We start from the raw sequence: 26,720 nt of genomic DNA, 5'->3' as shown, positions 1-26,720 counted from the left end.
TTAGTGGGCCTGAAGCATCATTTTAATCAGTGGAAGGCTGGCGTTCACTGTCTCGGAGGAGTGCGTGTGAGAGCGGTAATTTTGAGCATCTATCAACCACGGGTGTTATGGCATTACCATAGCGTCATCAACGTTAAAATGTCCAGTGCGTGTGGCACAGAAATGTAGTTGTACAATGAAGACCTAAACTCATAATTATTTCAACGTCTTCTTAAATGGGCGTTAAGTTTTCATTTAGGCTGTTAGTCGCAGTCTTTGAATTTGTGATGGAGTACTGTCATAGCTACAGACATTCAATATTTTATGCAGTTTCCATTTGATACCATCACTGAATTTTATCCATGCATATTAGATCTGCATCATTAACTGAATGTCTCGAGATGAGGGCAGCCTTCTAAATGGATATATTTCTGGAAGGTCAGTTTCTTTGTGCAAGCATTAATAAATTTAAAAGGAAACGCACAGCTTTTATCGTGTGGCAGTTTGCCGCTTCTGTGATAAGGAGTACCACATATTATCTGCGACTATCCCGCGAAGGATCTACACAGAAATTTTAGGGTGAACTCGGCCGAACTGCACGCGAGCACGATGTTTGCGCACGTGGGAGCCGAGGCTTGGTCCGTCTCGTCATTCTTCGGTCCTTCTGGACAGTATTCGGTACAGTGACACATTTCATTTAACATTGCGGTACGGAATTTTTTGGTCGTCATAACATTCTTAAGAGTGAGAGACTCGCGGTTTCAGCGCTGTTTACCCTTCGCTATTTGTTCATGGTACAAAAGAAGTTCGCTTGTCCAGTGGCGAAGAATTCATTATGACGCTGAAAAAATTACAAGAATAGTTTTTTAAATGTTTTGAAGACACTGACAATTTTACATCTATTTCCAGCTGTTTTGGAGACGTACGTTGTTTCAGTTGGAAGCGCCCCAGTGAATGCACATATCGAACTAAATGATATGCAATGTAATTCCCGTTTAAAAGACAAATTCTTTTCCATTAAAACTGTCCATGTGGTATCCTGGAAGAGATACAACGTTTTCATAATGAGTAATAAAGTATTTCGATTAACAGATTTGTGCGAAACAATTTCTTCGATTGCGAAACTAAGATAGTCGCGATTAGGTGCAACCTGAGTGCAAAAGTCTGGGGAATTGACTGCTTTTGTATTTACGCCAAAAATGTCAAAGATAAAAACTGTACCACGTCTTCCGTGCATAAAAAATAATCAAATAATACTGAATCTTTGTTTTGTTTGTGAAGTATTTTGTTGATAAACATGAAACGAAGTCGTATGCAGTTTCCCCCTTCTCACGTTCGGACACCGTGGCGTGGCGATGGGGAAGAGTGTAGCCAGGTGAGTGAGCTACGCAAGCGTGCAAGAGCACTAATCACGTGCCGAATTTTTTTCCGCGTCATGCCCATTCAGCCAGCTGAATAATAATGTCAATGATTATTATGCGAAGACAACATAACACTCAGTCCCCAAGCGGAGAAAATCTCCGATCCGGCCCCTTAGCTTGGAAATCCACCACACTGACCGCCCAACTACCGAGGCAGACTTACCGAATTCTTGGCCACCCCTGCTGTAGGGTCTTCTGTGTAACGTACAAAGCAAAGAATAAACATGGTTAAGAACAGACAATCTATAATTTGTATAGTTAGAATATCTCCCACGCACTTCGTGAATTTCAGGTGGCCTACAAGAGTTCACCCGCATGTATTCGAATGCACGAAGCAGACACAGACCTATTTGGTCTTTTTCGACATAAGTAATTTTGCGTTTCAGTCGACCACAAGATAGGTAATACAGTACAATTTTAACATTCGTCTGTAAAACAAACCGTCGCCAGGTATCTGCACATCACAGAGAGGCCACAGATTGATGCGCCTCTACTTCCCAGTCGTGTATAAAGAGAAAGACGAACAAGAATTACAGTCGTCTTCATATGCAACTTGCTGTCAAAGGAAACACGACTGAAGGCACTAATCTGATGCATTGTGGTATCAAAACCATTTGTTACACTCACCGAGAGCTTACCGCACTCTGCTACCATACGTGAGATTGCTGCCACAGAGACCAATAACTCCTCAGATACCTACCTATTAGCGAATCAGCTCGGTTATCTGGAGACGCTAAACAGCTAGCGATATTTGTGTGTGTGTGTGTGTGTGTGTGTGTGTGTGTGTGTGTGTGTGTGTGTGTGTGTGTGTCTACAATAGTATGTACTAGCTTCAGTGCCTCCACAGTGGAGTGAAACTGGCATATGGAGTTTTCAGATGCCAAGGTGAATGTCACCAATCTCTGGGACGAATGGGAATCGTAATTCAAATTGCAGAGGAAGAGAACTGTACGAACATTTTGTAAAATTATCTTTCGCAGAAAGACGAAATTTTTTTTAACTAGTAATCGTAACGTCCTGGGTGACGGTTCGATCCAAGCCACTACCTAAATGCTGAATAAAGATCATCAGCACTGGTAGCCGACGATTTCCGATATAAGAGGTCACATTCGTTCTGCCAAAGGTCCTGTCAAAAACGGGGCAGGAGCTGGCAGAGCTTCGAGGCACCCACTTGCCTTTGAGGTGGGAAACTGCCCCTAAGAGGCAGAAGAATCATCAATGACATGAGAATGCTGAAGGTAATGAAGACTGTAGCATATCGTCGTGTTTTAACGATATTAGCGATAAGATTATATCTCCGAGTGTGAACTTTACTGTGGTGTCTTAATTATCTATGAACTTTTCAACCTTTCTTCTTTAAAAACAAGAACTGATATTCAGTCTTCCTTTTTCTTCTTCTTCTTCTTCTTCTTCTTCTTCTTCTACTACTACTTCCAGCCTCACTGCTAACAGCTTCTATCATTCTTGTATCATGAATTCTGTTGTAATACAGGGTGGCGCAGGGAAACGGGAAATTTCGAAATAACGTCATTTCCATGAATAAATTCATAAAACTAGTAATTTACTAACGAAAGTGAATGTATTCAGTATGCCATTATTCAGTATGTCTTTACAATCAAAATGTCCAAAAGTGTCTCTTTACTTTTTAAAGATGACCTCGGAAAGATGTGCTCCCATTCGGAATTCACACTCTAACAGCCTGTTATGAAAACTCTGGAATGCGCGGTGTAGCAAATCTTGGGGAATGGCAGTGATTTCGTTTTCAATGTTCTTCAGTTCATGGATTGTCGCAGGACGTGTACGGTACACCTTGCCTTTAAGATATCCCCACAGGAAGAAGTCGCACACACTAAGATCAGGGGATCTCGCAGGCCATGCAATATCACCGTTACGTGAAATAATGCGTCTTCCAAACAACTGACGAACTGCTGCCATCGACTGTCGAGCAGTGTGTGACGCGGCTCCGTCCTGCTGAAACCACATGTTTTCGACGTTAAGATTAAACTCGTACAGTCTCGGTGTAAAGAATGTTTGAAGCATTTCAACATATCGAGTGGATGTTACTGTCACTGCACTACCATCCTCACGTTAAAAAAAAAAAAAAGGGCCGATAACACCATGACATGATACAGCACACTATATTGTGACCTCGGCGCTATGTAGTGGTCGCTGGTGAAACTCACAAGGACTGTCCTGTGCCCAATAACGAAAATTCTGTTTGTTCACGAATCCGTTCAGGTGGAAATGGGCTTCGTCTGATATCCATAAGTTACTAAGGAAATTCGCGTCCTCGTTGATTTTAGCCAATATCTGGCTACTGAACTCCATACATAACGCTGGGTCTCGTTCATGTAAGTGTTGCACAATCTGCAACTTATAGGGATGGAAGTCTAATTCGTGCAGTATTCATTGTAAGCTTCCTCGCTTAATCTCTAGCGAAGATGCATGCTGTCGAACGGAGCAGCGAGGACTTCTCTCGATTGCAGCTCTAGCACCTGCAATGTTCTCTGGGGTACGTACCGTTGGAATGCCACCTGGAGGTTTCTTTTTCGAGGCAGATCCTGTTTCTTCACAATTACGCACCCACGTTGTAATCGCAAGCGCAGATGGGACACGTCCATGACGTCCAAGTTGGTAATGCTGTCGAAAAGTTCTCTGCGCGGCAGTCGCACTATCAACATTTTTGTAAAACGCTCCCACAGCTACTGCACGTTCCGCACCAGTCCAATTCTCCATGATTACTAAATGGCAATGCGTTCACATCAATTGTGAGAAGTTTCGAATATCTGCCGGAGCTACAGTGCTGCCAACTGTAACGTTCAAAATTTCCCGTTCCCCTGCGCCACCCTGTATAAGAACATCTTTTAAGATACGACTTCATTTTGGTGGTTGAGTGCATTACCGTGTCATTTCCGCAAAACGATATATTTTGTATATTTTTTGGCCTTTTATATCAGTTGGAAGTAATCAGTTTGAAGACGCAACGATCGTGCGTCATACGCGCGCAATCGTTTTCACGTTTCAACATTTGTTATGTCGCACCTGCAGTCTATGTTCTTAACAAAAGTCCGGCGGTAATTATTATTATTATTGTTATTATTATTTCTCTTTCCTGTCTCAGACGTTATGTCTGGTTAAAAATGGAAAGTGAGGCGGACCTTGATCAAGCGTGACTTCCTTTTAACTGTACGGTATATGTCACATTGCATTTAGGAACTTTCGGGTAATTGAACATGTATCAATAATTACAGATTTCTGTAGTTGTATATATACGTTTGGATGTAGCTGTATTGCGTTGATGTACTGGTGGATATTGTGTGGTATGACTCCTGTAGTTGATAGTATAATTGGTATAATGTCGACTCTATCCTGACGCCACATGTCCTTGACTTCCTCAGCCAGTTGGATGTATTTTTCAATTTTTTCTCCTGTTTTCTTCTATATACACTCCTGGAAATGGAAAAAAGAACACATTGACACCGGTGTGTCAGACCCACCATACTTGCTCCGGACACTGCGAGAGGGCTGTACAAGCAATGATCACACGCACGGCACAGCGGACACACCAGGAACCGCGGTGTTGGCCGTCGCATGGCGCTAGCTGCGCAGCATTTGTGCACCGCCGCCGTCAGTGTCAGCCAGTTTGCCGTGGCATACGGAGCTCCATCGCAGTCTTTAACACTGGTAGCATGCCGCGACAGCGTGGACGTGAACCGTATGTGCAGTTGACGGACTTTGAGCGAGGGCGTATAGTGGGCATGCGGGAGGCCGGGTGGACGTACCGCCGAATTGCTCAACACGTGGGGCGTGAGGTCTCCACAGTACATCGATGTTGTCGCCAGTGGTCGGCGGAAGGTGCACGTGCCCGTCGACCTGGGACCGGACCGCAGCGACGCACGGATGCACGCCAAGACCGTAGGATCCTACGCAGTGCCGTAGGGGACCGCACCGCCACTTCCCAGCAAATTAGGGACACTGTTGCTCCTGGGGTATCGGCGAGGACCATTCGCAACCGTCTCCATGAAGCTGGGCTACGGTCCCGCACACCGTTAGGCCGTCTTCCGCTCACGCCCCAACATCGTGCAGCCCGCCTCCAGTGGTGTCGCGACAGAAGTGAATGGAGGGACGAATGGAGACGTGTCGTCTTCAGCGATGAGAGTCGCTTCTGCCTTGGTGCCAATGATGGTCGTATGCGTGTTTGGCGCCGTGCAGGTGAGCGCCACAATCAGGACTGCATACGACCGAGGCACACAGGGCCAACACCCGCCATCATGGTGTGGGGAGCGATCTCCTACACTGGTCGTACACCACTGGTGATCGTCGAGGGGACACTGAATAGTGCACGGTACATCCAAACCGTCATCGAACCCATCGCTCTACCATTCCTAGACCGGCAAGGGAACTTGCTGTTCCAACAGGACAATGCACGTCCGCATGTATCCCGTGCCACCCAACGTGCTCTAGAAGGTGTAAGTCAACTACCCTGGCCAGCAAGATCTTCGGATCTGTCCCCCATTTAGCATGTTTGGGACTGGATGAAGCGTCGTCTCACGCGGTCTGCACGTCCAGCACGAACGCTGGTCCAACTGAGGCGCCACGTGGAAATGGCATGGCAAGCCGTTCCACAGGACTACATCCAGCATCTCTACGATCGTCTCCATGGGAGAATAGCAGCCTGCATTGCTGCGAAAGGTGGATATACACTGTACTAGTGCCGACATTGTGCATGCTCTGTTGCCTGTGTCTATGTGCCTGTGGTTCTGTCAGTGTGATCATGTGATGTATCTGACCACAGGAATGTGTCAATAAAGTTTCCCCTTCCTGGGACAATGAATTCACGGTGTTCTTATTTCAATTTCCAGGAGTGTATTTGTTGTATTGGGTATGGATATTTCGATTAGTTGTGTTAATTTCTTCTTTTTATTGGTGAGTATGATGTCAGGTTTGTTATGTGGTGTTGTTTTATCCGTTATAATGGTTCTGTTTCAGTATAATTTGTATTCGTCAATCTCCAGTACATTTTGTGGTGCATACTTGTACGTGGGAACGTTTAGTTTTATTAGTTTATGTTGCATGGCAAGCTGTTGATGTATTATTTTTTCTACATTGTCATGTCTTCTGGGGTATTCTGTATTTGCTAGTATTGTACATCCGCTTGTGATGTGGTCTACTGATCCTATTTGTTGTTTGCAAAGTCTACATTTATCTGTTGTGGTATTGGGATCTTTAATAATATGCTTGCTGTAATATCTGGTGTTTATTGTTTGATCCTGTATTGCAATCATGAATCCTTCCGTCTCACTGTACATATTGCCTTTTCTTAGCCATGTGTTGGATGCGTCTTGATCGATGTGTGGCTGTGTTAGATGATACGGGTGCTTGCCATGTAGTGTTTTCTTTTTCCAATTTACTTTCTTCGTATCTGTTGATGTTATGTGATCTAAAGGGCTGTAGAAGTGGTTATGAAATTGCAGTGGTGTAGCCGATGTATTTATATGAGTGATTGCTTTGTGTATTTTGCTAGTTTCTGCTCGTTCTAGAAAGAATTTTCTTTAATTGTCTACCTGTCCACAATGTAGGTTTTTTATGTCGATAAATCCTCTTCCTCCTTCCTTTCTGCTTAATGTGAATCTTTCAGTTGCTGAATGTATGTGATGTACTCTATATTTGTGGCATTGTGATCGTGTAAGTGTATTGAGTGCTTCTAGGTCTGTGTTACTCCATTTCACTACTGCAAATGAGTAGGTCAATATTGGTATAGCATAAGTATTTATAGCTTTTGTCTTGTTTCTTGCTGTCAATTCTGTTTTCAGTATTTTTGTTAGTCTCTTTCTGTATTTTTCTTTTAGTTCTTCTTTAATATTCGTATTATCTATTCCTATTTTTTGTCTGTAGCCTAGATATTTATAGGCATCTGTTTTTTCCATCGCTTCTATGCAGTCGCTGTGGTTATCAAATATGTAATCTTCCTGTTTAGTGAGTTTTCCCTTGACTATGCTATTTTTCTTACATTTGTCTGTTCCAAAAGCCATATTTATATCATTGCTGAATACTTCTGTTATCTTTAGTAATTGGTTGAGTTGTTGATTTGTTGCTGCCATCCATGTACAGCAGATGTGTGATTTTGTGTGGGTGTGTTCCAGTAATATTGTATCCATAATTTGTATTATTTAGCATGTTGGATAGTGGGTTCAGAGCAAGGCAGAACCAGAAAGGACTTAATGAGTCTCCTTGGTATATTCCACGCTTAATCTGTATTGGCTGTGATGTGATATTATTTGAATTTGTTTGGATATTAAGTGTGGTTTTCCAATTTTTCATTACTATGTTTAGGAACTGTATCAATTTAGGATCTACTTTGTATATTTCCAATATTTGTAGTAACCATGAGCGGGGTACACTATCAAAAGCTTTTTGGTAATAAATGTATGCGCAGTGTAGCGACCTTTGTTTAGTTTTAGCTTGATATGTCATCTCTGCATCTATTATCAGTTGCTCTTTACATCCTCGTGCTCCTTTGCAACAGCCTTTTTGTTCTTCATTTACAATTTTGTTCTGTGTTGTATGTGTCATTAATTTCTGTGTAATGACTGAAGTTAATATTTTGTATATTGTTGGTAGGCATGTTATGGGGCGATATTTAGCTGGGTTTGCTGTGTCTGCTTGATCTTTAGGTTTCAGATAAGTTATTCCATGTGTAAGTGTATCAGGGAATGTGTATGGGTCTGCAAGGTAACTGTTAAATAATTTAGTTAGATGTGAATGTGTTGAGGTGAATTTCTTTGGCCAGAAATTTGCTATTTTATCATTTCCAGGGGCTTTCCAATTGTGAGTAGTATTAATTGTTTGGGTGACTTCATGTTGCAAAATTATCACTTCAGGCATTTGTGGTATCATCTTGTATGTGTCTGTTTCTGCTTGTATCCACCGTGCATGCCTGTTATGTTGTACCGGGTTTGACCATATGTTGCTCCAGAAGTGTTCCATGTCTGTTATGATTGGTGGATTGTCTATTTTAATGTGTGTGTTATCTATTGTCTGGTAAAATTTCTTTTGGTTTGTGTTGAATGTTTGGTTTTGTTTCCTTCCATTTTCACTTTTTTTGTATCTTCTAAGTCGTTTGGCCAATGCTTGTAATTTCTGCTTCTTTTCATCTAATTGCTCTATCACTTCTTGTTGTGAGATTTTACCTAACCTTTTTCGTTTTTTTTCTGACATTTCATTTCTTATAAATTGTGTTAGCTGTCCGATGTCTTTTCTCAGTTTTTCTTTGATAGTTTTTATTGTTGTTTCGACTTGTGGGTTATTTGGCGGTCTATGCAAGAATGGTCTAATGTCTGTATTTGTGTCTTTGTATTCTACATACGTCAGCTGAAATTTTTCTTCTATATCTAACATGTGTGTCAGTTCGTGTTCTATTTGTGCTTGTTCTGGTGGCTGTCTTAAGATTTCGTTTTCCTCTGATTGTTTAATTGATGCGTGTTGTTCTTTGTTTGTTTGCTCTGGGATGTTTGAGTCCATTACTGTATTTTCTTCTCCTTCTCATTGCACATTATTTTGTTCCAGTATTTGTTGTACTTGTTGTTTGATGTTTTCTAATTCTGACTGGGGTATCCTGTTATTTTTTATTATTACACGGATCTGATCAGCTAGTCGTTGTTCTGTTAAAAATTTTAATTCTGGGTATCTGGTAAGAATGTTGTGTATACTTGTGATCTGTATCCAGTTGTGTTGGTTCCTAGGTTTGCTGCTTGGTAATAACAGAACATGAGGCGTCGGTTAACTTCATCTGACCATCTCATCCTCTGTCTTTGTTTTCCTTCTAGGGTGGTTGCAGGAAGCATATCCTGCAAAACACCTCTATTTGGATTTGAATCATTTTCCAGTTGGCTAGCAGTGTCGTTACCATTGTGGGCGGGCATAGGGTTCAAGCGTCGTCCCCGACCATGACGGCGCTTGTCCGAGGCTTCTTTAGTTCTGTCCTGAACCAACTAATCACACTGAAAGGGGGGTTAGCCCTATTAGTGGTTTGTTCTTTTCGTCGCCTTTTACGACTGGCAGAACATACCGGAGGCCTATTCTTTTCCCGGGCCTCCACGGGAATTATTATTATTATTATTATATCTATATCTTTGCATAGACAATAAATAACAATAACACACTCTTTTGTCACCAAATCTGCTACTTTCCAACGACGACTTTGGGGCTGTAGCAAAACTCTCTCAATCATTTTATGCCACAAGAACAATGGAAAGTCCAATGTCTTCTCCCTAATTTACGTAACTACATTATTTCTTTTCTTCTGGCAATTTGAAGTGTGCTTTTTTCGGTAAAATTTTAATTTCTCATTTACGTTCAAAAAACACAAAAATCCACACCGGAGGGAATGCATATGTTACTAAATCACTGCGTTATAGGCACACGATGTGTTTCCACGGGTCATGTGGCCTTTCTTGATAAGCTTTCATGTTCTCCACTGGCGAAATACTCAAGAATAGTTTCCCATTCGGATCTCCGGAAGAGGGCCGCCAAGGGGTAGGGGGGTCAACCATGAAATAAAGGAGATACAGACTGAATAACCAACAAAATGGCAGTTTCTCCGATTCGGAGTATGTAGTGACAGACGTGTGAGAGTTGTGCAGGAGCTAGAAAATCTGAAAAGTGAAATGCCAAGACTGAATACTGAGAGACGGCTGAAGTGAAATGGAAAGAAGATACTGGTTTCTTTTTCCTAAATAGGGTATCACCAGTACCAGAAAATGATGTAGTGGAAGAAAGATTCGTTATGAACAGGGAAGTAGGGCGAGAAATGAGTTACTGTGAACAGCCAGCGATAGGCCTTGGAACGCGATACTAGAGGAAGGGAAAGAAAGTTACGGGAGAATATGGGCTAGGTAGTAGGGATGAGAGACGTGAAAAACTACTTGAGTGCTGCAATAAATCACATCTAATAATAGCAAATACACTGCTCAAAAATCGCAAAAAGAGGAGGTATATGAGTACTTGGAAAAGCCCTGGAGACATAACAAATTACAGCTGGATTACACCATGGTCATGCAGAGAATCCCAGGAGCAGATACATCCTCAGACCACAATTTAGTAATGATGATGAATAGGCTGGATAATCAGGCGGAAGAATAAATGTGGAAAGAAGTTGGACAATGAAGTACTGTGGAATGAAGAGTTTCATTTGAAGTTCTCTAAGGCTGATGATAGTCCGATAGTGATAACTACAAAATGCAGTTCAGTTGAAGGGGAATGGACATCTACAGGGCGATTCCGTGACAATTTTGCAAACATCCAGCGATGAAGAAGAAAGGTAAATGTATGAATCTGAGTTAAGGGACCCTAATCCGGAAACGACCGACTCTAAATTTACTAGCCAAAATCGTTCTGATGCCTCTGACTATTGATTACAAGTATCGGTACTGCCGCTTCTAAGATTGTGGGTAGGAAACTCAGAGTGGGTGGTCCGCAGCTCGTGATCTAGTGGCTAGCGTTGCTGTCTGTGGATCAAGGGATCCCGGGTCCGATTCCCGTCCGGGTTGGGGATTTTCTCTGCCCGGGGACTGGGTGTTTGTATGGTCATCATCATAATCATCATCATCATCATCATCATCATCATTCATGACACTGGCTACATTGGACTGTGTAAAAATTGGGGCTTTGTACGGGCCCTGATGATCGCGCAGTTGAGCGCCCCACAAACCAATCATCATCATCATAATCATGTCACTCAGAGGTGGTAGTACGGACCAAAACACGAAAAAATGTTCAGTTAACAAGGGCTCTAAAATTCCTACCTTAAGAGCCGTCATTACTTGTTCAGCTTCGCTACTGTAAAACAAACATCTTCAACCGAACAAGTTCCCATAGCACTTACGGTATGCACTTTAGAGACCATATTTATTCTATCTCGTAATGGTCCATACCACCACCTGTGAAAACTGCGTACTTTACAGTCTTCGAATCAACAGTACCGGTACATGCGTTCCACCTGTCAGAGATATCAGAACGATTTTCGCTTTTAACTCCCGACTCGGACGTTTCCGTACCAGGAGCCTTACCTTAAACAGATACATTTACCCTTCTCTATCACGCCTGAAAGTTTGTAACAGCATAACGGTATCATCCTTTATAAAATTTGCCATCACAGAAGCTGGACTGACAAGTATAGATACAAGGAAGGTAGACGCGAAGAAACCAAGAGAAGCAGAAAAAAATACTTCACTTTATCGACAAAGAGAAAAGTACGAAGCTGTTCAGGGAGAACAGGGATACAGCAATATAAACTCTGTTAAGGATGAAATAAGTAGTGCAGGGAAATCAAGGCTAACGGGCTGAAGGAAAGATTATGAAGAAACCGATAAGAAATGGACGTCAGAACGAGAAATTAAACATATGAGAAAGTCGAAATTACCTTCGGTAAAATTAAGAGCAAGGGTGTCAACATTACATTACACTGAAACTTGTTACCGTCAAATGCCACACTTTTCCATAACGCTAACTATATTCACGTGACTCATTACTCACGAACTGTTTACCAAGAACCTGAAACAAACAGTCTGCTCTGCAACTACTATGATCCGATGATCGCTGTAAAGAAACGGTGAAGTTAGACGGTAGTAAATATATCGCAATAACACTCTCTTTCCATTTATTTTAAAACTAGCTGAGAAAGCCCTGCTTCGCTTACTCTTTATGGCCATCTGCTTTCACAAAATATTCCAGAATCGATGTGCTTCTGCTTTACGTTGTAGTCCTCCTCTTCTTCGTGAATATTTATACCATGGGTTTTGTACTCACTATCCACAATTACAACGCAATTTCAATAACTTGAGGCGCAGTGTTCTCTAACCGGTCTTTTGTTAGCTCGAATCGCAACTTTACAATCATCGGATGCCTGTTGATCCTGTTATGAATACTTGAACCAATTGATTATTACATATGTTTATGGGCAGCATAACACAATTTTGTTTTTTATCCCAAAAATGTTTCATTGCATTTGCAGCACTATTAGTGGGCTTTTATATTTTGGTTGTTAAAGAATGTTCTTTACTGTTTCTATACATGTAAATATTAGTTTTTAAAATCGCAATTACAGATTTTTTGAAGAAAACACACAAAATTACGAATTCATACCTTTGTACCACATCGTGTGGTTTTCCTGATGTATTATGTTTTTACAGAGACTGTTTTCTTTTACAGTTTGTCATCTGCAAACCAATATAATGTTAACTTGTCAACTTAATGTTGACAAGTTATTTAAGCAAAACTTACGATTTGGAAGCTGTTATGGCTATGCCTGGAATTAATTAATTCTATATGGAAGGTTGTGTGAAAACGGGAGGGGGGGGGGGGGGGGGGTAGGGGAGAGAGAGAGAGAGAGAGAACGTTTGAGGATTTTTCCTTTTCTCTCTCTCTCTCTCTCTCTCTCTCTCTCTCTTCTTTGAGGGAAGAGAACAGAGTTCCACTGGAGAGAGAGCTGTGTATTCATTTATTACTTGTTTACCCTCAAAAATGAGAGCTGCCGCCCCCCCCCCCCCCCCCCACACACACACAACCTTCCATATAGAATTAATTAATTTCAGGCATAGCCATAACAGCTTCCAAATCGTAATTGTTGCTTTAATAACTTGTCTACATTAAGTTGTGTATGGTTGCAGATAAACTGTCAAATAAAACTGTCAATGTAGAAACATAAAACATCAGGAAAACCACACCATGTGGTAGAAGGGTATGAACTCATAAACTAGCGTGTTTTCTCGAAAAATCTGTAATTACGATTTAAAAAATAATATTTACATATATACAAACAATAAAGAACATTCTTTATCTTTAACAGCCAAAAAATAAAAGCCCACTGACGATGCTGCAACTGCAGTGAAAAATGTTTGAGATAAAAACCAAAAATGTGTTTTGCTAGAGGCGGATCCCATCCAAAATCATGTGTATTGTTACAGCAAACAACGAAAAAGAGCTTCAACACCAACCACTCATTTAAAATCTTCTGCAATTCTTCAGTGACTTTCCGTCTCCATTCACTTATATTGGCGCAACATTGGTCGACTTTCATTTGTTCGTCGCCAATGAAATACAATTGTAAAAATTCTCAAGATTCGTTTGCAACGGTAATAATGATCTCACTCTCCGACAGATTTGTTCTCTTATCGAAAACACACGAGTAAACTGATATTCATCACTGTCCATGAAAGTAGCACCAAATGTCTTCTGAAAGAAAATGTTTTGATTTCAGAGGTTTTCCAGTCATGTAACGAAATAATTCTGGTGAAGGCACTTCCAATCGTGCTAATCCAATTTTTTCACTCGTGCAACAAATTCCTGCGTTTCTCTACTGAATTTCTTGGCATAGCAGACATGAGGCACTTGATCCATTTTGCCAATGATAACGTGTATGTGTTTGTTGTAGTCTTTTTAAAGGGATTATAACGGAATGCTTCACCTGTTAAACTTTAATCTGCACTTCTCGTACACTGTTCTGTTCACGCGCTTGCGGTAGTTGTGTTCACGAACTTATAGCTCTACTTAGTTGGTTTCGTAATCTTACATCTTCTGTAGCTTCTCTACGTCTGCTTGCTCAGTGTCGCAGGCCGGCGTGGCCGTGCGGTTTTGGGCGCTACAGTCTGGAGCCGAGCGACCGCTACGGTCGCAGGTTCGAATCCTGCCTCGGGCATGGATGTGTGTGATGTCCTTAGGTTAGTTAGGTTTAAGTAGTTCTAAGTTCTAGGGGACTGACGACCTCAGCAGGTAAGTCGCATAGTGCTCAGAGCCATTTTGCTCAGTGTCTCACTCGATCCTCTCGTCTAATTTCATCCCGTTGTTCACCTTTTAAATTTTTTCCCAATCAATTCATTAACTGCCGTCGTGAAGCTAAACGTGCTTCTTGCTTCTAATCTGTTCCATTTCTTCGCTGTTCTTTCTCTTTTCTTCCTTTTAATTCATCACTGGCATGATCTCCTCCTCCTCCTCGTTATTTAGTAATAACACACTATAATTCCACTGAATACGTTCTTAACTATCTTAAACAATTCACTTTTCCACTTTTTCTCGATCCGTTCTAACCGATTTCCGAAAGTATACTGACGCATGCGACTCGTCATCGTCTATACGTACACTTCTGAGTGGGGACGCATTCCTGGTATAACAGGATGATGGAACATTCTCGGATCTTTTCGAACCTTCTAGAACAAACTTGATTTCCGGCTGCTTCACAGACTTCCCACAAGAGATTCACTGGTGCGACGCCCTCTTTTCGACAACTATATCTCCTTTCTCATGGTTGGGGGACGCAAAGTTCCCGTACCGTACAACCTCCATCGGGTTGCGGCTGTGGCTTCCAAAGTTTTAAAGGCACAAGTTGGCAAATCACGCTTTCACTCATTATATGTATTGACTAAAGACGTGTTATAGCTAATACGAAAGGATACAGGAGATAGAAGTTAACTGAATGAAGGATGCAATAAGCATATTTATTAATTATCTAATTGCGAAAACTGTGTCCTTGCTAGCGTCTTCGAAGGGGCACTATATTAATTTGGCGAAGTGGGACTATTTCTCCCTTTATTTCTTCATATACTACATTAATTTTCCACTCCCAGCTTCAGTTGTTCTTTTCCCCTAATTTTGGCATCCCAAAGTGGAGTTATTTCACGAGATTAGCTTGGCACTTGTTTCGTCTAGCAACTATTATAACACGAACCTATTTTCGTAGCTCTAAAGAAGAGAATTCAAACTGTTTTGGACAAGGAACGATGCCAGTGCTCTATTATTCTCAGACGGGAAATCATGTGTTATGGTCCCCTCATTGTCTCAAATATGTTATCTGAAGTAACGTGAAACTTTCTGTACTGTAAGTAAATGTCGGAAAGAAATGTGTCAATACTGATTAAAATATATGTAGTTCTACGGCGCGTAAGATGATTTTTGTGCATTCCTGGGAGCATTTTTTCGAACTTCAGTAACATCTTCCCACTTAGTTCGATTGTGTTCACAGATACTAATCATACAGGATTCCCTACAGTTCTACGGATTTAAAAAAAGCCTCTAGCTTAAATGTTTCGATCAGGAAATGGAGTAAACAATGTAGAGCACTCACTGCGATGAAGACATTAACCGGCACGGCGTAATTACGAAGCAGTCAATAAATTCGGATATTAAAAGATCTTGAGTCGGAAGAAGCAATCATTAATCAAGCCTGCCTTTCACTTAGGGGAGATATTAAATTTCGGCGATACACCTTAACAACGCCTGAGACAAACTCCAATTACGAACCCGGCGCCTATACCAAGCAGTCATTTATAAATCCCTTCGCTATGGATCCCACCCCATCTTACCTACCTCGTAAATAACTTTTAATGGCAACAATAAAGTTCGCCTCTCCGTATATCTTTGATTTACGATCGCTCTACGAGGTAATGTGGAATTTTTACACGTTTTCGTGAGAAAATCGTTTCACTGCACCGTTTACGGCGGGCTGTTAGAGCGAAACAGAGCCGCGTCTTTCAACTCGTTTTTGTATCTTGGTCGTCAATGCGAAAGTAGTTAACTACTTGAAATGTAATAATTCCAGTCCTTGCAGCTATTATAAACAGATACAAGATTTTATTTACACCCGTTGAGTTCAGATGCAAGAGTATTTGAGCTTTTGAACCGCTAAATGATGGAGACAGCTTACCGGATTGCATACCTTGCTGTAAGATTTCCATTTTTTCAAGACATTCTTGGCTGCACTATTTAGTTTTCCATATATGCGTCTCAAAAAAAGTAGGTCGTAATACCGAACCTGAAACAGTTTATGGCGGTGTAGTGCCTCGCAAGTGTGTAATTTCGTTACGGGTGCTTCCCAGTTCCAACCGCGTTGGATATGTGTCGATTGTTGAATGGTGACTTGCTATCACATGCTTATACAACGTTTTAACTTCTTCAGAGACGAAATAAGATACCAGAGATATGTAAAAGGAGAGCATTCTTAACTGCTACACACGAAGTTGGCTCGGACAAACCTTCAAAACCTTCGGTGGCGGGGGGCTTAAAGCTCAAAACTAGACAGGGCCTACACGTACACTTCAAGAGAACCATGAAACTAACCGCCACACACTTTCTCGGTCAGAATTAAACATTGCGGCTGTACACCGCTTTGACGCATGCCGTGCTGACCCTGGCACGGTATGTACATATTTTGCTTAGTTGGTTCCGTGTGCTCAAAAAATTATAATTTTTGAATGTAATGCAACTACTATGAATTAACCGGCCCCTTAAACCACTCTAAAAACACTGTGTTAGCTAAGGCACGTTTATATATATATATATATATATATATATATATATATATATATCTTTTATTTTCTTTTTTTTTTTTTTTTTTTTTTTAATCTTATGGGACTTAACTGCTAAGGTCATCAGTCCCTAACTGTACACACTACTTAACCTAAATTATCCTAAGGACAAACACACGCACCCATGCCCGAGGGAGAACTCGAACCTCCGCCGGGATTAGCCGCACAGTCCATGACTACAGCGGCCTAGACCGCTCGGCTAATCCCGCGCGACTTGTATATATCTCTTTTATTTAATGCTAGTTATTTTGAGTTGTACTTTGATGTTCAAGACCTTTGTTGTCATGCGTATTTTAACGTTTTGTGGAGACCTTGTTTGCACAATTAGTTCCAAGCATATACAGACAATAATTTAGCAATGACCAGTGTTTGACACGTAAATATAGTAAGAGAACTTACAGTTTTTAAGTGCTATACATTGATCACTGCTACATGCTTTTCTGTGAACACTGTACAAGCTGGTAACTAATAATACTCCAATTTATTGCTATTAGCTTTACGTCTTTAGAGCCGTCGATATTATATACTTGGTTACGGATAACTACCTCTTGGGTTTCAGAACACGACTGAGTGAATGATGATGTCAATTGATAGGTTTCAATACATAATACGCCCCATGGCATAGCTGCAGAGTACGCTACTAGAAGCAGGCGTATGAGTACATGTCGTATAATGAATCCAGACACTGCCACGACAATTGCATGGTACATTCTACGCACACGTCTAATTGTAAAATCTTACCGTCAGTTGTTGAGTGCGTTGGCTACTTTGGATAACAAGCTTCGTTCTGACTTTCGTAATAACAGCGGCTACTGGAAGAAGACTGTTTTTAACGGAAATTCATTTTCAGTGACGAAGTAAGGCTTTGTGCCTGGAAACATGAATCGTCATAACTTTCGTGTTTGGGGAATAGAACATCCACACGAGACAGTGTAACACGTCCGTAATTCACGTAAAATTAACGTATTTTGTGCTTTCCCCCCCAGAAGTTTATGGACAATTTCTCTTTGCTGAGAGAACTTTAACTGGTTTCGTGTACATGAACTGGCTGCAGCAACGATTTGAACAACTATTACAACAAGCCAGTGGAGACTTCATTTTTCAACAACACAGTGTTCGACCACACTTATTTTCAGACGTTCGTTTCATCCCAATGGCGAAGTATCTCAGCGTTGGATTGGGGGTGCTTCCCATTATTAGCTACCTCTTCTTCAGTGGCATCACAGTCACTTGGCTTAACCCCATAACAAGACATCACGTGGAGTGAAGTCAAAGATTGTGCGTTCCTTTCTCCACTGCCACTTAATTCGGAGGAGTTGCAAGGAAGGATAATTAATGCGGTCGCTGTTGTCGACCGTGTCGCGTCGGCATGTGTATGACAAGAATTTGACTGCAGAATTAAAGATTTCTTTGACACAAATAGGACCCATATTCATCACCTGTGACCTGAGTTAAGACTTGGAGAGGTGCTCTATCCACTGATGTATAGGCCTACCTATTTTTTGCATGTCCTATAATTTTCACGTAGTCGTTTTCTGAAACCCTGGCAGTAATTACTAACCCTGTATTTCGCTCTTCTTCGCATCCTCCCCAAATTGGAAAAAAGATGAGATAGCATGACCCTCTCACGGAACAGTCACAACTTTATTCGAGGAAACGTGTATAATCCTACTGAGGATACGTTAACCACGATGACGCTTCTTTCGCATGTAGGTTTAAAGTGTAAAAATGTAAATTATCTTCGGGCAAAAGTATGTAAGTGGCTCCTATTGAACAATTTTACTTACACCCTTCTAACCAAAGAAGAGCGATTTATTTTGATGTAATGACACGTCCAACAATTTTTCTGCATACATTTAAGAATCAAAACGATTCTGTAAATGTTGGCCTAGGTCTCGTATCTCAGGCATTCAATGTTTGAGGTTACACAGGATTCTTTAATATCTGTACTTTTTATCTACCTTCATCTAGATGTCATACACATGAAATCTAATTAATATTTCGGTAAAATTTTTGTCATGTCCACGCAATGTTGTTTAGTTGCAGCAAGCACCTCCACTGATTCAGGAGGGCAACATGCCACAATTTCCAGCGCCATTCTTTCTGCATTCCTAATTTAGCTATTAGGTTTCTTTCCCAACTTTAGTTGACGCGAATGTCTGAACAAGCCTTAATCGCCATTGTTATCGATTCTTTTCATTTCCACACTCTCGTAGAGTTACCACTTTGTCCTTAAAGATATTAGTAACAAAGAGAAAAAAGGAAGATGTTTGACAACGTAGTCAGCAAATATCGTAATCGTTCTGAAAATGCTACAGTAAGGACATTTATTGTGGATCTGTGAAGGAAAGAACATGATGTGATTAAAAGAAAATGCAGAAAGTTAGTAGCTCTATCACAATGTTAATACAACCCCATTACCTATATAGTAATTTATGACGAGCTCTACGTATATAATGAAAGAAACGTCGTGAAGCAAGTATCGTGTCATGTTTCGAAGAATTAATTAAAATGCAGATTTTTGTGATTTCAACCAAGTTTCACAATTACTCACAGCAATCACACTTTCGCTGAGAGAGAGAGAGAGAGAGAGAGAGAGAGAGAGAGAGAGAGTGTGTGTGTGTGTGTGTGTGTGTGTGTGTGTGTGTGTGAGAGAGAGAGAGAGAGTGAGAGGGGGGGGGGGGGGAGGGAGATTATTCTGTCTGCTCAAGGTCGAGGATTTTTTATTTAACTTTCCGTAAGGCTTCAGGCGGTCAGTTCCTGCAGCAGAGCAGATGCGCCACTCGTCGATAACACAACCAATATCCGGACTCAAGTATTCCACTTTGTGGAACGGTTCCCATCACCGGCAAGTTGGCCGTCTCTCGTTCGCTCGCTTCCGAATGGATGAACAACGGCCTGTCTCCTACAGACACAGGATTTCTGACACGGAAACAAGCTTCAAATTGGTTTTGCACATCAGATGACAGTAAGCGTTGAACGCCAAGTTTTGCTCCCTGTCGTCATCCGGATGTAAGGCAGAAGGTGCCGGTACACAGTAAAACGAGATTTCAATTTCATGCTGTGTTACTCCAGTGCTGAATATGCATGTCAGGAATGAGACCTGTTATCATCGGTTGTTTAAGACCTACACCCGTAGATAAACGCCACTGTCTTCCTGGCATAGTCCCTCCTGAACTTATACAGGACGTAGTCAGCCAGCACATACTTGGCTAAAATCAAGAACGAGCTTCTTGGTAACCACTGAAGCTCTTACAGGAGCACTACATCAAGTAAGGATCTCGAAGTGGCGTTGCAAACGTCAACATCTGGAGAAATGGGTTGTTCCGAAATAAGAGCTCCGTCCTGGTCATTCAGAATCGTGGACAACATAGAAGGCTCTCAACAGATTACGCTCTTAGTACCATGAGATGCAAGACCAACCTGCAGAAGTGGGGTCTTCCCGGGGGTCGGTTTACTGGTGGCGTGATGCTGTGCAGACTAATAACTGCGTACTACTGTGTTCATCTTCAGCCACATGCACCACCAAAGACATGATGAGGACGATATCGAATCCACTCGATATGTCCAATGTCGTGGCCAATGTATGATCAACCAATGTGTAAACTGATGTGACCGATCTATTTCCTTTTGTTGGTTGTATACTTCGTACTTCTGACACGATAGTAAACAAATAGATAATTTTCTGCTAACGCATTCGGAAATTTATCCTAAGCCTTTCTCGACGAAGTGCTTACATATTAATTTACAAGTGTTCTGCACGAGCGTCTAAGAACGTTTGTCCGTATACAGACAGTATCCCAAGACGTACAATACCATTTATAGCTGTCTGCGAGATTGGAGAGGGCTGTAGTACTCTTACATGGACAACAGTATAGTTACAGTGGTGGAATACCTTCATGATACTCGATAAATTTTATTTTGAGGTATGTTACTACTTTTTCAGAGTTAAGAGGCTACATTCAAAGAATCCTGCAATCAGAATCTACCTTCACTGCAGAAATCAATACTATAACTACAGCTCATCTTCAGGGCTTTGCGAACCAGTTGTATCAGTGATGGTTTATGGTAAACATTCTTGCAAATGACTTAGGCAACAAATATTGCGTGTACTGAATACTACTCTGTAAGTATCGAAGATGGAGGGCACGCTCTTTTTGTTTATCGCATTTAGTAGCTTCAAACACTTAGGAAGAAAGGTACCCAATTCTAAGAGAGCACATTACACACACTGAAGATATGCCATGTTTCAGAAATGACAAATTATTTATAAAATCTCTTTGTGGGAAGTTTCTTATCGCCCTCAAAATCTCGAAATAACTATGCTTGTGAGGATTTCTGCAGTTACAAGTATATACAGCTGTTACTTGCAAAGCAATACCAAGTGTGTCTTATTCAACTCACCGTCCTGCTGTTCTTGCCAAACACATGGTCTGCCCTCTGAAAATAACGAAAAAAATCTTTGAAAAAATTAAGCGTTTATCTAAGGTAATGACGTAATCTACGGAACTTAGGAATTCATTATAAAACAAACATATAAGTTCAAAACACAGTCAACATTGTGGATGGGGAAAATTCGTACAAATGGTTCGTTTAAATGAAATGGATTTTGCGGTGGACACAAAAATCACTGTTTTCGAGTTAAATGGTGCTGCCCACTTACGAAAATAGTTGTTACTCATGTTGGAGTTGTATTTGTCACATGACATCTGAAAAATTATTTAGTGCATGTAAGAGGGAAAAATCTTTAGTCTCGCTGTAAGAATTCCTCAAATTTGTAAGTATTTAATTTTTCGATGAAAATGCTAGCCACATAACGGACATAAATCGTAACTTTTTACACTCTAACTTCTTGAAACTGTACTAATACCGGTACTACTAATTTAATAGGACTGCAATGATACATGGTTCGAAACTTTAGCCAGGTACATAAAACTGGACCAAGAATACACTGACCTGACAAAGTCATGGGATACCTCCTAATATCGTGGCGGACGTCTTTTGACCCGGCGTAGTGCAGAAACTCGACGCGACATGGACTCAACAAGTTGTTGGAAGTCCCCTGCCGATATATTGAGCCATGCTGCCTCTATAGCCGTCCATAATTGCGAAAGTGTTGCCGATGCAAGATTTTGTGCACGAACTGATCTTTACTGTTATGTACTATTAATGCTCGGTTAGTTTCATGTTGGGCAATCTGGTTGGCCAAATCATTCGCTCGAATTCTCCAGCATGTTCTTCAAACCAGTTGCGAACAGCTGTGACCCGGTGACGTAGCGCATTGACTCCATTAAAATTCCAGTGTTGTTTCGGAACATGAAGTCCATGAATGGCTGCAAATGGTCTCCAAGCAGCTTAACATTACAACAATTTCCAGTGAATGATCAGCTCTGTTGGAGCAGAGGACCCACTGCATTCCATGTAAATACAGCCCACACCATTATCGGGCCACCATCACTTTGCACAATACCTTGTTGACAACTTGGGTCCCTGGCTTCGCGACAACTGTGCCGCACTCGAACTCTACCACCAGCTTTTAAAAACTGGAATCGGGACTCATCTGGCCAGGCCACGGTTTTCCAGTAGTCTATGGTCCAATCGATACGGTCACGAGCCCAGGAGAGGCGCTACAGGCAATGTAGGGCTTTTAGCAAAAACTCGCGTCGGTCGTCTGCCACAATAAATGGCCCATTAACAAATTTCGCCGCACTGCCCAAACGAACACTTTCGTCATGCGTCTCACATTAATTTCTGTACTTATTTCGCGCAGTGTCGCTTTTCTGTTAGCTCTGACAACTCTGCGCCAACGCCGCTGCTCTCGGTCGTTAAGTGAAAACCGTGGACCACTGCCTCCCCTTGGTGAGAAGTAATGCCTGAAATTTGGCGTTCTCGGCAAGCTCTTGACACTGTGGATCTCGTAGTATTGAATTCCCTAACCATTTACGAAATGGAATGTCCCATACGACTAGCTGCAAGTACCATTCCGCGTTCAATGTCTGTCAATTCCCGTCGTGCGGCCATAATCACGTCAGAAAACTTTTCACATGAAGCACCTGAGAAAAAAATGACAGCTCCTTCAACGGACTGCTGCTTTATACCTTGTGTATGCGATACTACCGCCTTTTGTATATGTGTATATCGCTATCCCTGACTTTTTTCACTTTAAGTTTACAACAGCGTGGCATTTATGTTCAGGCGAGCTGCTCTCGCAGCGTTTACATATTTTTGTCCACTCGGTGTATCACGTAAGCCTTTGCCAATATTCTCCATCACGACAAAATTCTAGGAAAATTTTATGGCTTAATGTATATGGCGAGAATAACTTGGATGAAACAAGCTTTATTACACTACTAAATAAAGGCAGCAACGCACATAAAATACAGCTCGCAGCTCGGTTACAAAACATAAAACATGTACACAAATCTTCAATTTTTTGTGATGTATGTGTGCATTTATACCCTGCACAGACGTCAGGTACGATTCTGGGAATAAATATAGATATGAATATTATATTATTTGTGATAATAAAAGTTAGTAGACCACGAAATAACATTGTAAATTTAATAAAATTTCATCCGATTACACGTATTTTTCTCATTATATCAATTGTAATATAAATAGTAAAGAAAATGAGTGTGTTGAAGATAAAAAAAAAAAAAACACACAGACGAACGGAATCGATCCAGTGACCACGGGGATTGGACCCTAAACACTCGGCTGCCGCCGCTTCATGGTAAAAATGACCACGCACAGGTCTCTATTTGACGACTGAAATTATCTTGCGATTTTATCAATAACGCTTGAGAAGTACGCGCTACTGCTTACACATTTTGTTGTCCTCATGCAGTACTACGAATGTACGAAGTTTGAAGTAAATCCGCGTTCCAAACGTCGTGGCCTCCCCTTGTGGGTTAGACAACAATCTTTAATCGCTGTTATGTATTTAACAACTTTCTCATTTTCTTCCTCTTTCATTTCATTGCATAAGAGGAAGCGAGCTATTTAGTAGTCCGTTGAACACGACTACGTTTATATCTGAATAATGTTAAAAGTTGTTTATGGAGGCGCCACTGTATGGCTGTGCAAATAAACCACTAACTTTTCTGAATTTTTTTACCTTTAGTCACCAAAATTGAAAACACCGACCCACGTCTGCCTGTAACAGTTTTGAACAGTTACTCCGTCGCATACGCAAGGACACACGGCATTGGTGTGCAGTAAGAATGACCTTCGGGAGCAATGGTCAGCACACTGGACTCGAATTCAGGAGGACAGTGGTTCAAATCCGCCTCTGGCCATCCAAATTTAGGTTTTCCATGATTTCCTTAATCTCTCTAGGCATATGTCGGAATGGTTCCTTCCCCATCCGTAACAAAGAAATTCAACATTGTGCTCCTTTTCTAAAGATCTCGTTATGGAAGGGGTGTTCAACACTATTATTTCTTCCTTTTTACTGAACTATGGACACTACCTCAGTTGCTACGTATTACGTGCTTTTTCATCTATTTCGGAATGTATGAAACACCCATCACTTCCGTATTGGCTATTGGTAACTTATCATTACTGCAACATGTGACGTACATTGTTCATCTCAAAGATAGATGACGAGCTCTTTGGAAAATCATATCTGCCTGTGGCACTGATGATACAAAGCGCCGTAGGTTGGATCTGTGAGAACGACCAACGAAAAGGAAAAACTCTGATTTTACACAATAGTATTCGACTCACTGGAAGAATGATTTGTTGTCTGGAGTGTAGTAAAGGGTTAGTGAACGTTGTGGCCACGCAAGGCCGGTGTCGAAGCGCTCAAGCCGTGGAACTGGCACGATTATAACAAGCTCTTATTGTGGCTTCATGAGGGCTGAACCATTCTTCCAAAGAACTGTCCAACCCATTAGCCATGAGACGTTTGGCGATGGTGACTACGGCAAAATGTAAATGCGTGTCGTTCTGGTTCCTCGGGGTCACGGTGTATAGACTCGCAGCCGGACCGCCGTGCCAAATGAGCAACAGTATTGTAGAACTCACTGCGGTCGTGGCATAAATTACACTGCTTGACCACTGAGACACTGTCGGACAGGAATAATCACAGGCAATGATAAACGAAATGAAACACGGTACATATGTAAGAGAGGTGTAGTGGTACATTTATAACGAAAAGTGGTACAGATTTCACCACATGGGAAAGCAGAATAACAGATATAAATAACGTTGGACACAAGTCAAACTCCCAACAGAAAGGTCGATATCGGACTCTGAGTAATGAATATGCCCTCCTAGGGCACTAATGCACCTCTTATGCATGCTGGCTACCAATCTTTTGAGAAGTTCTTTGGGAATATTGGCCCCACTCCTCTCACAAGGCTGTTTTCAGTTTTGCACGGTTCGGGGAGGACGTGTTCGTTGAGAAACACGTCTGCGACGAGCATCCCGGGCATGCGCTACGGGGTTCATGTGTGGGCAGCACGCAGGGCATTCCACACGTTCAATATCTTCACTTTCCAGTGTGTCCGACACCTCAGCGGTCCTGTATGGGCGGGCATTGCCATCCTTAAACAGGAAGTCAGGACCTGTTGCACCTGTAAGCAGACGGACTGATCCAGAATGATCTCCCTGCAATACTGCTATGTGTCGCGGTAATTTGCGCAATTATATGCAGCGGTGTTCGGCCATTGTGCGTAATGTCTGCCCATACCATTACGCCTAGGCCATGCCGATGACGTTCATGGGCATTCTGTGATGTGTAACATCTCCCCTCAATCTCCACACTAAAGCCGTCGGCACACGAACGCTGAGCGTTGAGAGTGCAGAGTTACTGATGTCATAGCGCGGAATAGCACTTCGGGACTCTTTCCGAAAGTGCAGAGCAATATCTAGCATGTCAGATATTCTGAGCGTGCGTCTGAGCGTTGACCAATGAGATGGCACGACACCACCTACGCCACATGCACGCAGTCTCCCTTCAGTACAGAGTTGTGAGGCGCCATATTGGCATTCATTTCAAGCCTATACGTATATATGCCGATTCTGAGCATCAGTAAATCAAGAATCACTGGAAAACCCGTAATTAACTGTGTGATCCGTTCCAATAAAATAACCAGAAACGTCATATTCGTGGCAAAAGAATTATTGCAACTTGCGCATTATGAGCGTATACTATTTGAAAGCAGCGACACACTGAAGATCCACCCAAAACGCATTGTTCTTGGTACAATTTGTTATAATCAAATTTCAATTAGTAACATATCTACGATTAAGGTTTCCAGCATGTAGTAACACGTTATAATTGGATGCAAGTTGTGTGTTGTTGGTTTAGCATGCCGGCATGGTTACTCAGCGTGTTCGGTCAGAGGGTTACCTGGCCTCTGTAATAAAAAAAACTGAGTTAATACGAACTGAAACGGATGTCTTGCGACGTCCGCCCCGAGCAGATAAAACGAACGAAAACTAACAAAATGAGATTAAAAAAGAAACAAAAAGCGTAGTGAGTAGCGTCCCTGAACAATAAGAACTTGCCTGTTGGGGAGGTGGTTCGCGTCTTGCCACTTCCAAATTTTTTTCCAAACATTCGGGTTTTTATTAAGTTCCGATACTTTATTATTAGTTTAATATCAAACCCTTCTCTAAGCAATTTGCACTTTTCACAGTCAATGGTTACTTCTCTACAGCAAATTTACAAATTCCCTGTGGCTCACATCAGGTGAAAGTAGAGTGAAGTACTACCTCTCTAAACGACTGTTTCCAAGCCTGGCTGCAGGACTACGTCAAAGATGGAGGGCGGTATACAACCTCCTGAAGTTATTGTCTATTATCACAATATAAGCACGCTGGACACAAAATAAGTCATCCATAACAGACACCAATGGGCTTTTAGATTGCAGAATAATAAGTTCGGAGCGGCGTCAGTAAGACAGTGTCAGGATTAATAAAATGCAGAACAGCTTCTCCGGGTGTTGACCGGCGG

General features: G+C 41.6%; 1 protein-coding gene across 1 annotated transcript in view; it reads right to left on the bottom strand.

The window, feature by feature from the left end:
- LOC126426960 (uncharacterized) overlaps nucleotides 1-26,720 on the bottom strand; it is a 1,049,247-nt gene that overhangs the window by 424,253 nt on the left and 598,274 nt on the right. The window contains exon 5 of the mRNA XM_050089126.1: nucleotides 21,161-21,196. Within this exon, the coding sequence (XP_049945083.1) occupies nucleotides 21,161-21,196 (36 nt within the window). The remainder of the gene's footprint in view (nucleotides 1-21,160; nucleotides 21,197-26,720) is intronic.

Source organism: Schistocerca serialis, chromosome 1 (assembly GCF_023864345.2).
Source record: "Schistocerca serialis cubense isolate TAMUIC-IGC-003099 chromosome 1, iqSchSeri2.2, whole genome shotgun sequence".
Taxonomy (NCBI): Eukaryota; Metazoa; Arthropoda; class Insecta; order Orthoptera; family Acrididae; genus Schistocerca; species Schistocerca serialis.
Note: the sequence above shows the minus strand (reverse complement) of the source record. Positions and strands in the feature narration are given on the sequence as shown.